This window comes from Helianthus annuus, chromosome 17 (genome assembly GCF_002127325.2).
Source record: "Helianthus annuus cultivar XRQ/B chromosome 17, HanXRQr2.0-SUNRISE, whole genome shotgun sequence".
Lineage (NCBI taxonomy): Eukaryota > Viridiplantae > Streptophyta > Magnoliopsida > Asterales > Asteraceae > Helianthus > Helianthus annuus.
This window is the reverse complement of record NC_035449.2, coordinates 180,875,985-180,890,893: the sequence shown is the minus strand read 5'-3', so window position 1 is coordinate 180,890,893 and position 14,909 is coordinate 180,875,985. Positions and strand designations below refer to the sequence as shown.

General features: G+C 39.0%; 1 protein-coding gene across 1 annotated transcript; it reads right to left on the bottom strand.

Annotated features, from left to right (window-relative positions):
• Window positions 1-9,727: 9,727 nt before the first annotated feature.
• LOC110925307 (myosin-7B-like) lies at window positions 9,728-10,665 on the bottom strand. Its single transcript, XM_022169263.1, has 3 exons — window positions 10,333-10,665; window positions 9,970-10,254; window positions 9,728-9,868 (listed from the first exon to the last, which is right to left on the bottom strand). The coding sequence occupies exons 1-3, from the start codon at window positions 10,663-10,665 to the stop codon at window positions 9,728-9,730; spliced, it is 759 nt and encodes a 252-aa protein (XP_022024955.1).
• Between the last annotated feature and the right edge of the window lie 4,244 nt (window positions 10,666-14,909).

Genomic DNA, 14,909 nt, shown 5'->3' with positions numbered 1-14,909 from the left:
AAAAATTCAAGGTATTAATTTCAGAATCTGGATCAAGAGAGATTTTCTTTTCTTTAAAAGGGAAAACGGATTCATAAAATCTGACATCCCTAGAATAAAACATAACTCTTTGATCGAGACTCCATAGTTTATATCCTTTTTTCTCATTAGAATATCCAACTAAAACACATTTTTCAGCATGACTATTAAACTTATCAGAATTGTTTAAAACAGTGCTAAAACAAAGACACCCAATAATCCTAAGCTGACTCAACACAGGAGCAAAACCAAACACAAGCTCATAAGGAGACCTACCATTTAAAACAGAAGACGGAGTCCTGTTAATTAAATAGGAAGCAGTTAGAATACACTCAGACCATAATTTAAGAGGAAAACCAACTTGGAATAATAAGGCTCCAACAATATTTAAAAGGTGCCTATGTTTCCTTTCAACTATCCCATTTTGTTGTGGGGTATGAACACACGAGGTTTGATGAATAATACCATGATTGTAACAAAAATCTTTCATTTGTTTGTTTATAAACTCAGTGCCATTATCACTCCTGAATATTTTAATGTGTTTACTAAATTGGGTTTTAAGCATGTTAAAGAACCCTTTAATATTATAAAACACTTCATCTTTATTTTTCATAAGGTAGACCCAAACCGCTTGTGTGTAATCATCAACCACAGTGAGGAAATATCTAAAACCATCCCTACTTTGAACCCTATAGGGACCCCATACATCAAGATGAACCAGGTCTCCTAAAGACTTTGTCTTATGTTCACTTAACGGAAACGGTTCCCTATGCTGTTTGGCCCTATGACATGTTTCACAAGGTTCAAGTTTAACATCCTTTTTAATATCTAGTTTGTCTCTTAAAGCATGTAACGCAGGTTCAGCAGGGTGTCCTAATCTAGCATGCCAAAGATTAACATCAAGACTAGCATTACACACCTTTTCAGACATAGACGAGCTACCACAGAAATACAGACCATCAAGTTGACTACCAGTCACCAGGACTTTCTTTGTTTGAGAGTCCTGAATATAACAATTATGTTCATCAAAAGAGACAGTAAGTTTGCAATCTTTGGCAAGTTTATGAACAGAAACAAGATTGACACAATAATCAAGAATAACAAACACATCATATAGGATGACCTTATCACTTAGTTTAATATCACCAATCTTAGTTACTAAAGCACTTGTCCCATTGGGATGTTTAACTTTGATGTTATATTCTGTAACATCCATTTGATTTATAAGATTAGTGTCATCTGTGATCATGTGTTGATTTGCCCCAGAATCAATAATCCACCCAACCTTTTTTCCATTATTTCCAAAGTTGGAGAAACAATAAGCAGGTTTAAAGTCACATGTAGGTTTAAACTCATTAGTATAACTGTTAAAACAAACATAATTAGACCTACCAGCAAGGTTGCTGCTTTGAGTTTCACTTCTGGACTTATCATTCAACAGGCTAAGTAATTGAGCAATCTGTTCATTAGTTAAACCATTCACAGTAGACGATGAAGTAGTTTCAGAAGCATCAACAACCACATTATTACTAACCCTGCCTCCCTTATTACCACTGGCTTTAGATTTCATCCAAGAAGGATAACCAACCAGTTCATAACATCTCTCAACAGTATGTCCAGTCTTGTTACGATGTGAGCATTTAAGATTTGGATTAGGGGGTCTAACAGTTTTCCTTTTTGAATCAAAAGATTGACTGGTTTTAACAGCAAAGCCGACGGGATTACTAGATATTTTTTCAGAAAAATTGTTTGAATTTCTGTGAGATTCTTCTCTAGAAACAACAGAGAAGGCTTCCTTCACAGAAGGAAGAACTTCCCTAGTTAGTAAAGAAGTTCTTACCGGCTCGTAAGTACTGTCAAGACCCATTAAGAACTGCATCAGTTTAATTAAGTGATTGAAATCATTAAATTGTTTGGATGCATCACAAGTACAAGTAGGAAGAGAAAGAATTTGATCTAATTGTTTCCACATGCAATTAAGTTTATGATAATACTCAGAGACAGGCATGCCATTTTGAGAAAAGGAATTAATCTTTTGATACAAATTAAAAACCACCGACCCATCAACCTTATCATATGTTTCCTTTAGTTCTTTCCACACAACAGAAGCAAGCTTAGAATAAACATGACCCAAGTATAATTCCTCAGACACTGAATTCAAAATCCATGTAAGAACAATAGAATTACAACGATCCCACTGTTTTCCTAACACTTCATCAGTAGTAGATCTAACACAAGAACCATCAATAAACCCTAATTTATTTTTAACTTGTAAGGCCAGGTTCATAGCATTAGCCCAAACATTGTAATTATCAGTGCCTTTTAGTTTTAGATTAACAATCGTCAAATTAGCCGAGTCACTAGGATGAAGGTATAGCGGGTCACCGGCATCTATTTTACTAACAAGAGTGCCACTAGAGGTAACAAGAGAATCGCTGTCCTTATTAGACATGAACACAGGCAATCAAGAAAAAACACAACAACAACTACTCAACAAGAATGCAACAGAGAGGAAAAAAAATAAATAAATCAAGAAAGGGTCAGAATACTCTCACAGCGGGTGCGTAATACTCTAGCAAATCAGGCTTGTAACCTTCACTTAGGGTTACAAGCAACTGATTAGAAGAAAGAATGCCAAAATTCTGTTGGTTTGCACTTTTAAAAAGTGACCAACAAGAACCCCTTCAAACCTTACGAGACCCTAGAAATTAGGGTTTCAAAAAAAAACCCAGACGACTCCACGAAGATTAACACCAGGGGATTTGGAATCGGCAGATCCTAACGAAACCACCAGAGTTCCAATGATCAGTAGACCTTCGCGAAACCTCCAATAATCGGCAGAGAGACACCCTTGAATTGCAGCGGACGATGAATAACCCCAAGAGCACAAGCTAGTGCTCTGATACCATGTTAAGAACAAGATATCAAGAGCAAACAAACTATATTATAGCAACAAAGTCGGCACAGATTGCTGGAAATCAAAAGTACAAGATATCGATGAACTATCTAACTGCACAGATTCTGCAGAACAGCAGTAAACGAAGATCAGACGCTCTCGAACAGCAGCTACTATTGATCAAAACAGATCACACGCAGGAGGTTCTTGAGAGGAAAATAAGAGAGTGCAGCACTGATAAGAAGTTGAGTGTTTTTTGTATATCGATCCCCAGGCCAGCGCCTCTGCTATATACGGGAAACAAGGGCTTTAGCCCTACTCGAACAAGGAGGCCCAAAAGACAGCAGCCCATGAAGCAGCAACGGATACATGAACCAAAAAAAGGAAAAGATTAGACTGAAATCAATTAAGGAAAAGGATAAAATAAAGGCCAAAAAAAAGGACATATTGAATTGAAAGAAGGCAATAATATAGAGATATAGACTAAAAATATATTTCAACACAAACCTTTAAGGCTTTAACAAGCCAACATGAAGTATGATATACATTACATATATAGCTAAAAAGAACAACGCCACCTATATTATGTTATATATAGTTATAGTTTTAAACATATAAAATACATATATAATAAACGAGCCAAATTCGAAGTATGCTTAGCTTAAAATTTTACTTTTTTTAAGAGTGCTTGATGCCAAATTCGAGACATTATTAAAATATTTACTATTTAAAAAAAACTCCTTTTCTTTTCAGGCAAGTGTTCAAGTCCGGCAGTGCGCTGTTGCTGCTTTGAACCGGTGTACCCTGGAAACAGAACGCGAATCTGTTTAAGGGAATTGTGTCAAACACAAGGCCGGTTCATCGTTCCTGTCTCGTTTATTTTACTGTTTCTGTTTCAGCTTTCTTGTTCATATCAACAGGTTTCTAACAAGTATTTAATGATATCGAAAAAACTAACACATCGTAAAATTCTCAGAAATAAATAATATAAATTAGGATCTTTTATGTGAGAGAAATGATTACTAAATTTTATATTTTATTCAATGAAACTAAAGGTTTTTTTTTTAATTTATTTTTTCGATTTGGAAATCTCATTTGAGTTCCGACGGATTTTATAAACTTGGTTTTTTTGTTTTCTTTTTCATCGATAAAAGTATTTATTTTTTCAGTAAAGTGCCAATGAAGTTGAACAACCTGCTTTCAAACAACATATTTTAACTATAAACACAAAATAATCTAAAACCCATTTTACTTTTAAATCTATGAGACAAAATTCTTAGATATTTTCCCAATGCTTTTCCAAAAAAAAGATATTTTCCCAATGCTTTTCCAAACTTTACTAAACGTATGAATTCTTTTACACAAAGCAGATAAAAGTATGAATTCTTTTACACAAAGCAGAAATTGATTAGACAATTCTTTAAAATTGGGGAGAAAATTGGATCGGTCAAATCTATACTTTTGAGACCCTAAAACCCATAGTTCTCTTAACTTAAATCTATTCAATTTTTTTTTTTAAATCCTAAAACTAGTATCACAATAGTAGTTTAATTTATCCAGAAAATATTTTATTCATTTTCAAAATTTTATAATAATAGTTTATAAATTTTCTATTTTAGCCTTATTTAGGCTACATGACATTTGGTGGATTCAATGTCTTTCTTTTTTCAGGGTGTAAGGGGTGCTCACCTAATAGGTGAGTCCCCCATCTTACACGTAACCAATCAGATCAAGCCACGTCAACTCCCCTAATACACTCCCCTAATACCCCTTTTTGATGGCGGCACTCACCTATTAGGGGAGTTGTTTTTTTTTTTTTTTTTGTTTTTTTTCTAAAATAATGCATGTTTATAAATTAAAAAAAGATTAATAAAAATAAAAATTAAATAAAAGACATTTCATTAAATTAAAAAAAAAAACATTCGAACTAGAAAAAAAAAATACATTCAACCTAGAAAATATAAAAACAAACTACTCCTCGTCCGAATCAACTTCAAGGTGAGGCAAATCTAAACTTCCGAGATGCTCAACGAGATCGTGTTTTAGCCTCCAATGCGTGTCTTCGTCAATGAGCTCCGTATATGCTGTATCATCGAAGACGGGTTCGACTGGAGGATCTTGAATATGAACCGGTGCTATCGCCCTTCCGTCGTCTTTTATAATCATGTTGTGTAAAATAAGGCACGTATACACGATGGACCTTATCTTTCTCACCGTTTTCGAACGCATTGGACGATTTAGTATTCCCCACTTCGACTTTAACACACCAAACGCCCGTTCCACATCTTTTCTTGCGGCCTCGTGTTGCCTCTTGAATTTTTTTTCGTTCGGGTCGTGTGGATATGGAAAAGACTTCACAAACACGGACCAGGTAGGGTAGATCCCATCAGTAAGATAATACCCGCGTTTGTATAAGTGGTTGTTCACTTGAAATGGACAATTTGGCGCCGTTCCGTTTCGTTGAGCAAGAAATAACGGAGATTGTTGCAGCACGTTGATATCGTTTTGTGAACCCGCTGGCCCACAAAAAGCATGCCAAATCCACAAATCTTGAGACGCTACCGCTTCTAACATAACCGTCGGGTATTGATGATCGCCTCTCATGTATTGTCCACGCAATTCTGTGGGGCACATTCTCCAGACGAAGTGTGTACAATCCAGACTCCCTAACATACCAGGTAGGTGATGCCTATCCTCATGAGCCTGATACAATAGCGCGATGTCGTGGCTCGTTGGTCTACGTAGGAATTCACCGCCATACCTTTTAAAAATAAAAATTAAATAAAAGACATTTCATTAAATTAAAAAAAAACATTCGAACTAGAAAAAAAAATACATTCACCGCCATACCTTTTACATACCGTCTCGCAGAAATATTCAAGGCACTCACGAGAGGTCCTTTCAGACATATTTAAATACTCGTCCCCCTCGTCTGGTGGGTTACCGGTTGCAAGTTGTTTAATTGCCGAAGTAACCTTTTGCAACGGTGTAAAGCTTTTCTTCATTCTCCCGTCTAAGCCTTCTTGAAACCACTCGTCATACGCTTCCACGTCACTAACAATTTTTAGGAACAAAGACTTGGACATACGAAACCTGTGACGAAAAGTATCTTCACTAAATTTTGGATTTTCATCAAAATAATCGGCCATGAGTGTCTCGTGGCCCCCCACACGATCTCGACGGACATAATTTTTTTTACTAGACGATGCCGTGTCTAGTAGCTCCGCTTGTTGGATGAGATTTTGGAAGAAAACTAAGCTACTATCGCTTGACGACGCATCTCCATCGTCGGGAAAGTCGGGTAGGGTAGAAAGAAACGGGAACTTGGAATCCATTTTGTGTTTGAAAGATATAAATTTGAGAATTTTGGTGTGGGTTTGTTGTGAATGTGGTAAAAAAATGAATTAAGATTGGTTAGTATATATATTGTTTTAAAAAAAATTGATTTTTTTTAAAAAAAATCTGACCGTTGGTAAACGGTCAATTCTCGTTCAGCGTGCAAATTCATTCGGCAAGCCCACACCCAAAAGCCACCCCGATTCGGGACCCCGCGGGGATGGCGGCGGTGTTCCCGATCGGGGAAAGGCTTCACCGATGGCTTCCCCGATTGCGCCCCATACACCCTCATAGATGTTGCCACACATTTAAGAAGCCTTTTGGGGAGGGTATCATATTCCTATAATATCTTATTTTGAAATGTTAGTTGGGGGAAGGGATTTCTTGTTATCCATTAAATCATTTCATGGTTAATTAGGGGTAATGGGGTATCCAATTTGCCCTTTTGGATAGTAAACAAATAGAAATAAAAGAAGGATTGGATGCCTTGAGATCAAGTATGAGGGATAACATTGTAATTACAATGATTTATAAATGTTTAATGAGTGAAGATACTCAATCAAAAGCTTATTGATATGATAAATTACTTATTGAAATTTTACTTTTAAAAAGCAAACATGTCATCACTAATCATAATAATTAATGTACAAATATATACTTGGGGAAGCCATTCGCATTTATTCGCTTCATTCGAGTTGATGATCCTATTAGTTTTGGTAAGAAACTTACGCGCAACATGGTGCAAAGTTTGGAATTCACCTTTTGTACTTTGATTTGGCTAGAGTTAGTAAACAAGAATCGAAACCGGATGATGTGATCAAGGGTAATATGGAATTGAGGCCTCATTATACTTTCATTCAGACCCAATAACACACTAATCCTCGATACAGAACTTCTAACATGGGTTCGCTACTTCAGTGGTTAAAGGGCACTAAGTGGGAACACGGGGTAGTAAGTCTTAAACAAAGGCCGAAGGGGTTACCCACCCAAACCAGCGAATAATTAGATTAGAGGTGTGCAAAAAACCGAATTAACTTCCCCATAATCAGGTGTGCAACACTAATCCAATTGAAAAACCATTGGGTTGGTTAGTTGTTTTTTCTGAAAACAGAAAGTAGTGAGTTGGTTATTCTTATCAATGTTTCCATATCCGATATAACTAAACCGGACCGACATTTAGGAAAATCTTTGTTGGATTTTGGATATTTCACTATTTTTTCAATATTTAATGTTTTTGATTGAACGTTTGTTTGAATTTATGGGTTATACCTATATCATATTGTTTTGGTTAGAATGTTTGTTTGAATCTATGAGTTATATCATATTTTGTATTATATTTGTATTTTTTCTAAAGCTATGTGATATACTAATAATGTACAGAAATGTGTAATAACATTTATGGTCAAAAAAATTCAAGCTCAAACTTTCAAGCCCAAATAATGCACAATATACTTTTAGCTAGGCTCAAATTCGCGGTTAATGGACCCCTAACTGACTCGCTATAACTTATAAAGACAATTAACCAAAACTGTCATAACCAATCGTTTATGGTTATCCATTGACCAACCTCTCAGTTATGGTTTTAGGCCAAAACTGACCCATATACCTCTAATTTAGATGATGGCAGATTATCGTATTCGATTGATAAAGTCTAACATGTTGCTGGCTCAAGTTAGAGACGCTTATATAATTAATATGCTTCACCTAACGATTTTAAGAGAGTGGCAGAATCTTGGGGTGAAGTTATGTTTTATGCAAAAGATAAAGATGAGAGTCCTTAGTGTGGCGAATGTGTATTAAAACTTAGGCAAGGTCTAAAATTTCTATAAAAAAAAAGTGACAATCTACATTGAAAGGATTAACTATCTTGAAAGATAAAGATAAGAGTCCATAGTGTGGCGAAAAAAGTGACAATCTACATTGAAAGGATTAACTATGTGTTCTTAATTTTCGTAAGGAAGCGCAATCTAAACACTTTGTCAGATGACGTAGATACGGATCTGAAAGTGGGTGAATTTACAGAAAAACAACATGCCCAAGCTGAGCATGCTCTGTTAGAAAAGCTAAGAGATCAAACACCACTTTTTGAATAACATGAATTGTATGTTGATATTAATGTGGGAATTACGAGGGGGAGTTAAGAAGAGAATTTAAGACGATAGACAAAATTAGTAGTAAGGTTAATGACGCTTGCCAAATTAGGGTTAATGATCAAGTTGAGGTTTGGTTATCCAGGTACCAGAATAAGCAGGCCGATAAAAGACCAGTGGTGGGGGCTTTTGATACTCACAATATGGAATCGTTTTCTACTAACTTGTTGGATTCTGTAGAGGCTAAAGTTAACGTTGAGTTTCAAGTTGGTTCTTTTTCGGGTATGAATTCTAAAGTTGGTAATTGTGTTCGTCAGCCCAATTTGTGATGGCTTGATTATGTTAGTCTATCAACAGACAATGTTTTGGAAATAAAGAATAAATGGCTATACAAAGATCCTTGTGGGAAAATACAAAGCCCATTTTCTTTATTTCATTTGCGTAAATGGTTCGAATACCTCCCTCTGGATTTAAAGATATTGAAAACAACAGAAAAAGAAAAATATAGTATTCTTCTAATGAAGAGGTATGGTCCCAAAAAGCCGCACAAACCTTTTTTCAGGTCGCGCGATGGACCATACTCCTTATTCAGCAAGCTGATCAATCTCAGTCTCGCGCGGGTTACTTAAACAAAGATGACCTCGCGCGAGGTCCAAGCAAGAGGAAACATCAGGTTCAGCACTTAGCATTCTGAATAAGAGCCTTCAGCACCTACAACCCTGCGCGGGCTAGTTACGTGCTCAGCAAGGGACGCGCATGCGTTAAAGCGCAAGGCCACTTCAGAGAGTACACAAGGTACAAGTGGCAGAAGAAAGGGCCAATTAGCGTCCACCAGGCTGTGCTCTATCGTGCTCCACGATCGTCTGACGTGCAGGAGACAATAAGTACACAAGGATACCTACGTGGCACCAATCAGGGGGAGGCGACACCTGCCCCATGATCTCCACTTACCTGCTGATGGCAAAGGGACAACAAGGCCGACAACAGGGACACGTGGCTCCAATCAAGGTGCGCCAGCACTAGAGAACTTCTAGAAGGCACTAACGGTCGATACCAATGAGACAAGAAGGATATTCTCTGTTGTCGCCTTCCGGCCCAAGGCCCATCAGCCCACCTCCTCTTCACACCTCTCCGGCTATAAATAGAGACCTTCATGCACAGGTTAAGGGATTCTGCTCTCTTTACTCTCACTCTTAATACACACTTATTTCCTCAAAGCAGATACTTATTCTCATGCCGGAGTCTGGCTAAGAGGGAAACCCCCATATTCCCCTCTTAACAAGGTAACGGTGTTCTGTTTTGCAGGAAGATCGGACCATCAAGGAGCTCAGGAAAGTTATAAGAAGATTAACCCTCATGTTTGAAACATAAACCAAACTAATTAACCCTAAAATTCCTGTCCAAACGCCTCTTCAACATGTTGAGCACACTCTAGATAACCTCCACGGTGCCCAACCGCGCGTGAGGCATCTATGAGAACGGCAACAGCCGCATCTAGCTCAGAAGCATTCAAAATGGAGTTAGCCATCTACAAAAAAAAAAAAAAAAGAGGCAACGAATAAGAACCAAGACAACAAAAATTAAACCTAAGTTAGAAAGAGGAGGATCCTACCAGGACTACCCCTCTACCGCGCATCCATTCAGCCTCGGAGACCAGCTATCTACAATTGATTGAGCTTCAGCATAATTGTTTTGGGCTACATTAAGAGCAGAGGTGCTAATCTCTCGCGCCTCGTCGGCTTTCTGTTTGGCCTCCTCGGCGGTAGCAGCCTTAACTCTTTCAGCCTCCAAATCAATCTCCAACGATTCGCTCTTGTTAGTCTGCTCACGCAATCTACGCTTCAACTCCGCAATCTCTACATCCTTGGCATGCAAGTCCTTGTCCTTGCTGACCACTTGCGCTTTTAACTCAGCCTGCGAAGAATGAAAACGAAGATTTAAGCAATATTTTCTACAAGTACAAAAACGAGAAGGAAAGGTTAAGACTGGCACCTCAACGCGCTCCTTGTCCGCTCCAACATCCTTGACCTTCTTTGTTAATGTAGTGATCTGGGCCTCAAGGTCGGTAATCTTATTGCAAGCGGCATACATGCGTTGGTTGTCTTTCTTACATACTTCCTTCCATTCAGCACGCTCTTTCGACAAGAGCTCTTCCGCAGCACATAGCTTGCCCCTAAGGCCGTCGTGGCCCCACTCCTCCGATTTCTTATCAGACTCGAACTTAGCTTTCTCTTCGGCAAACGCAACCTTAGCCTTCTCAAAGTCCTTAACTTGCCTCACCAGGCGCTCACGGTGCTTTTCCCATTCAGCCAGTTCTTTAACCATTGTACGCCACTCGCGCACGATTTGGTGGTTAGCGGCGCGAGTGTTGGCTTCCCCAACAACATAAGCATGGTATAGCCCATCGTGAGTTCGCGCCCTTTGCCGGTTGACCTCACCGGGGGGGGGGGGGGGGGGAGGAATTCAGGAACCAATCGCGACATGGAGCAAACTCCAAGAATGTGTCCTTCTGTTTTAAACCCCAGTGAGCTTGATGCGGAGCATCACCGCGAGCCTCCTCGGTGTAAGTTTTGTAATAAATATCGCCTACGGTATCCTTAGGACCGATAGGAGTCTGTGGCATGGACCCTCCAGCACCACCTGCAGCAGTGGTAGTTTCTTTATGAGTAGCAGCAGCTGATCCCCCAGCAGCAGAAGTCACTTGCGCAGTTTGGGTGGGGGCATCAACCTGTGTAGGCTTAGTAGGCTTAACAACCTCGGGTCCCTTCCCCCGAGTAGTTTCTTTTTTTTTCATGCAAGGGCTGGTCAAGCCCTGTAATGTGGACGACCTCCGGACCCTGCTCTTTATCCCGCGCGGTAGTAGCAGCGGCCCCGGTCTCCTTGGATTTATCGCCCTCAGGCTTTTCCGCAACCTTCTCCTTCTCTTTCTCTTTCTTTTTTTCCTTATCAATAGGCTTTTCAAGAGCTTTCTTTTTCTCCTTCTCAGCCTCCAACCCAGTAGACTTAAAGGGCTTGATCACAACCCTGGTTCTCTTCTGCGCTGGCTCTTGGGGGTCTTTAAACTCAACACCCTTCTTTTTAGGGGTCTTCTTCTTGGCCTCTGTAGAAACCAAGTGTTAAAAAGAGATTATATTAAGGAAAAACATGAAGTCACAACTAACCTGGAGAGAATTTGTAGAGAGAGCGCAGACTGCTCTGCTAGCCTATTACTGGGGCTTCCCTAGTCTTCTGCGCCACCGACGCGCCCGCAGTAGTATTCTCTCTGCTTCTCTTCCTGCTTATTAACTTGACAGCAGGCTCTTCTTCTTCCTCTTCCTCTTCTTCCTCATCAAGCGCGATGGAAGAGGGAGTAGCACCAACATCTGGGTTCCGAGAACCCGCTCTCCCCGAGCTCTTTGAACCAGCGGCGCCGGTCTTCTTCTCGCCAATACGCGATAAACCCTCAAGTGAGTCACTGGTAATAACGTAGTCCTCCAAGTTACTATGACGAAATCGTAGAGTATCTTTATCAGAAGCACCAGCAGTCGCGCGGCTACTCCCACCCTTCTTGCTGGTCACCTCAGCATCGATGGTAATAACCTTCTTCTTCTTGCTTGGTTTTTTCTTCTTCTCCTCTGGGCCAATCCCAAGGTCGCGCAACACACCTGCAAAGATATTAGACCAGTAACTTAGCTCCACATTTGAAGACCCTACAGACTCCTCGCTGGAAAGATAAAAAATCTCTTTCCCAGCAGAAGTCATAGCTCGTAAGGGTCTGGGGTTAGGTATATGCGCACCTTCGGTTGCGGCGGGTGGATTGGCAAAAGCTCCAGCAAGTGGATACAAAAAATGGCCTTTGATCCTCTTATACCAATATTGCTCCCCTGGTTCCAGCAGAGGCACGCCCATGGACCCACCGAAGGTGGGGAAAGCAGCTTGATAAAGGCGCACTTCTACATTCAAAATCAACAATTAAGCGCAGCTAAATTACTAAAAGAGGAAATAATCAAAGAAGTAACTAACCTCTATCTTGAAACTTCAACACGGGCACTTCAGTGTTGTCTTCCGGTCATTGGTCACTCATCTGCGCCGCGACCAGAACGTTTTCACCAAAACTCGATTAGGCGTGGCAGTAAGCTTCACGTACCACTCTTCTTTCTTAGGAATCGCCAGCTCATCCTTCTCAATCACATCCGGCGCACGGAAGATCATGGCTATGGGGATAACCTCCTCCCTAATGAAGAAAAATTTCTGTTTCCAGTCGTGGAAACTCTTCGGAGGGTTAAGCAGAATCTTCTTGGCAGACCCCCGGTTGCCAAAGGAGTAGAACCCCATATTCCTAATCAGCTGATAGAATACCCTAAACCCTAAAATTAGTTCTGTGTTTCTTCACCTAACCAATGTTTTACATGGGCGAGTTCAAGATAGGATTGATAGAGTCGGTTATGAGATTAATAAAGTCTACAAGGAATTTCAAGATTAAGGATGACAGTTAGGTCGTCTTGCATTTGTGTGATTGATGTTGCTAGGTCGGTCAAAAATATACTTTAAAAGTTTCCTATTCATCTTTACTAGTAAAGAGCAAGTAGGGTGTCGAATCCACGGGGAATCAGTGGAAAGTGTTGAAATTCATTGCTTTTTGTAATTATCTAATTCTAAAACTATTGTTTTTGCTAATTGAGATAGGTGTTCTGAAAACAAAGTTGATTGATTTGAGAAAACAACTATGAGAAGAACGTAATCTACTCCAGGTTTAGATCTAATTAACTTAGTGAGAAGCCATTAATGGTGGCCCGTGCGTGAGTTAAACAAGTGATGGCTATGTACTAAACTTGTTGGGTTTATACACATCACATCACATCAATTCAATCATATGAATATATAAACCAATAAACAAATCATAGAGAAAAAGTCCATCAATTTAATACCCAAAACAACCGAACAATTTAAATTTAAAACCACGGTTAGATTTACTAAAAAATTTAAAGGGTTTAAGAATCTAATCTCAAAACTAAGAAAATCAATCAAAGTGTTTATCACAAACCCTACACCCGGAGGAAATCACGAGCGGATTAGCCGCGTTTGTTCTTGATCAAACCGAAAGACATGTTCTTGGATTGTTCTTGCATCAAAAATGAGATTGGAGGGTGTTTCGGGAGCTCTGGAATGCCTCTAGGATCACCTGGAGAATGAATAATTTCGTAACCCTAAAGCCTCCATTTATTTGGGGTTGGAATCCCCAACTTCCGCAATGAAATCGACATAGAGCGCCGGTGGCGCCCTATACTGGGTTGCTGGCGCCCTTAGGCTAAGACAATGGCGCTTTCTATGCAGTTGTTACACTATCTTTGGCCTCTGTTGTGCGCCCTCAAGTGAGATAGTGGTGCCTTCCATTGAGACAATGGCGCCCTCAATGAGGTTCTCTCTATCTTCTTCATAGGTCAAATACCTCTCTAACCATGCAACTTCTAGCTTCCACCAAGCTTCCTAAATCCTTCAATTGACATCTGAATTACATCAATTAAGCTCCAAACACCTGCAAATCACATAATACTCAAAGTAATTCGATTTCACTCATAAAAACACATAAAAACTTATTATTAAACGTATTAGAACATGGTTAAACACCCTCTCATCACTGTGGTATAGTGTAACGGCTTTTCGGTTTTGTCCTTGGGAGTTTGTTTTCGTATTTCTTCTTATGGTTTGTAATTTTGGTATTGTTTCATGTACTTTTTTTTCCGTGTGTTTCTTGCTTCTAGTCTTGTTTTGTGTTTGAGGGTCAATTTACTAAACCAGTTTGTAATTGTGTCTCATTCTGTCTAGTTTCTTACTAAACCTGTTTTTTAATATAAGTTTAGCCGGAAAAAAATCAACATATTCAATTTTCAACATAAGTGACACGTGCAACACTAGTAGTATAAGCTGACTTTTATTTTTTTGACAATAATTTGTCGTAAATATGCTATTTTCAACTTAATTCTTTTTAAATACAAAACAATTATCAACGTGAGCAATTTTTGTCATTCCTCTCTCTCTCTTCCGCTCCTTTATCCTCTCCCTCGCTTCTTTTTTATTGCTTCTTCAATCAGGAGTGTGTATCATGCTCAACGTTTCTCTCCATCCCTCATCTCCGTCACATCATCTCCGCCTCACCCAATATTTTTACGTGCCATCGAGTCCCACCTTTCCACATGTCCATTATGTCATCCCTAAAGCGTCACTAGCTTTTTTTTTAATCACTTTTGTTGATATAAATCCGTTAATAAAAGTAGCACTAAAATAGGCCGTGTGATATGATTGGAACTTACACGTATCTATTTATATAGAAATTATATATTTTCTATGTATAATCAATCACCTTATACAATTCCATAAATAGATGTTTACATAAACCTGCGTTTATAATTACATCCAGTTCTGTGATGTTACAACTTTTCTAGGTTTTAACATAGAATAACAAGTAAATATTTTTTTAACTATTTCCTACTAGAATTAATCAGAAAGATATGGTATTGTCATATTTCGGTTTTGATCCACAAATTTCATTTGTTACCCTTCTTGGTCTCTCATTTCTTATAGCCTGGAGG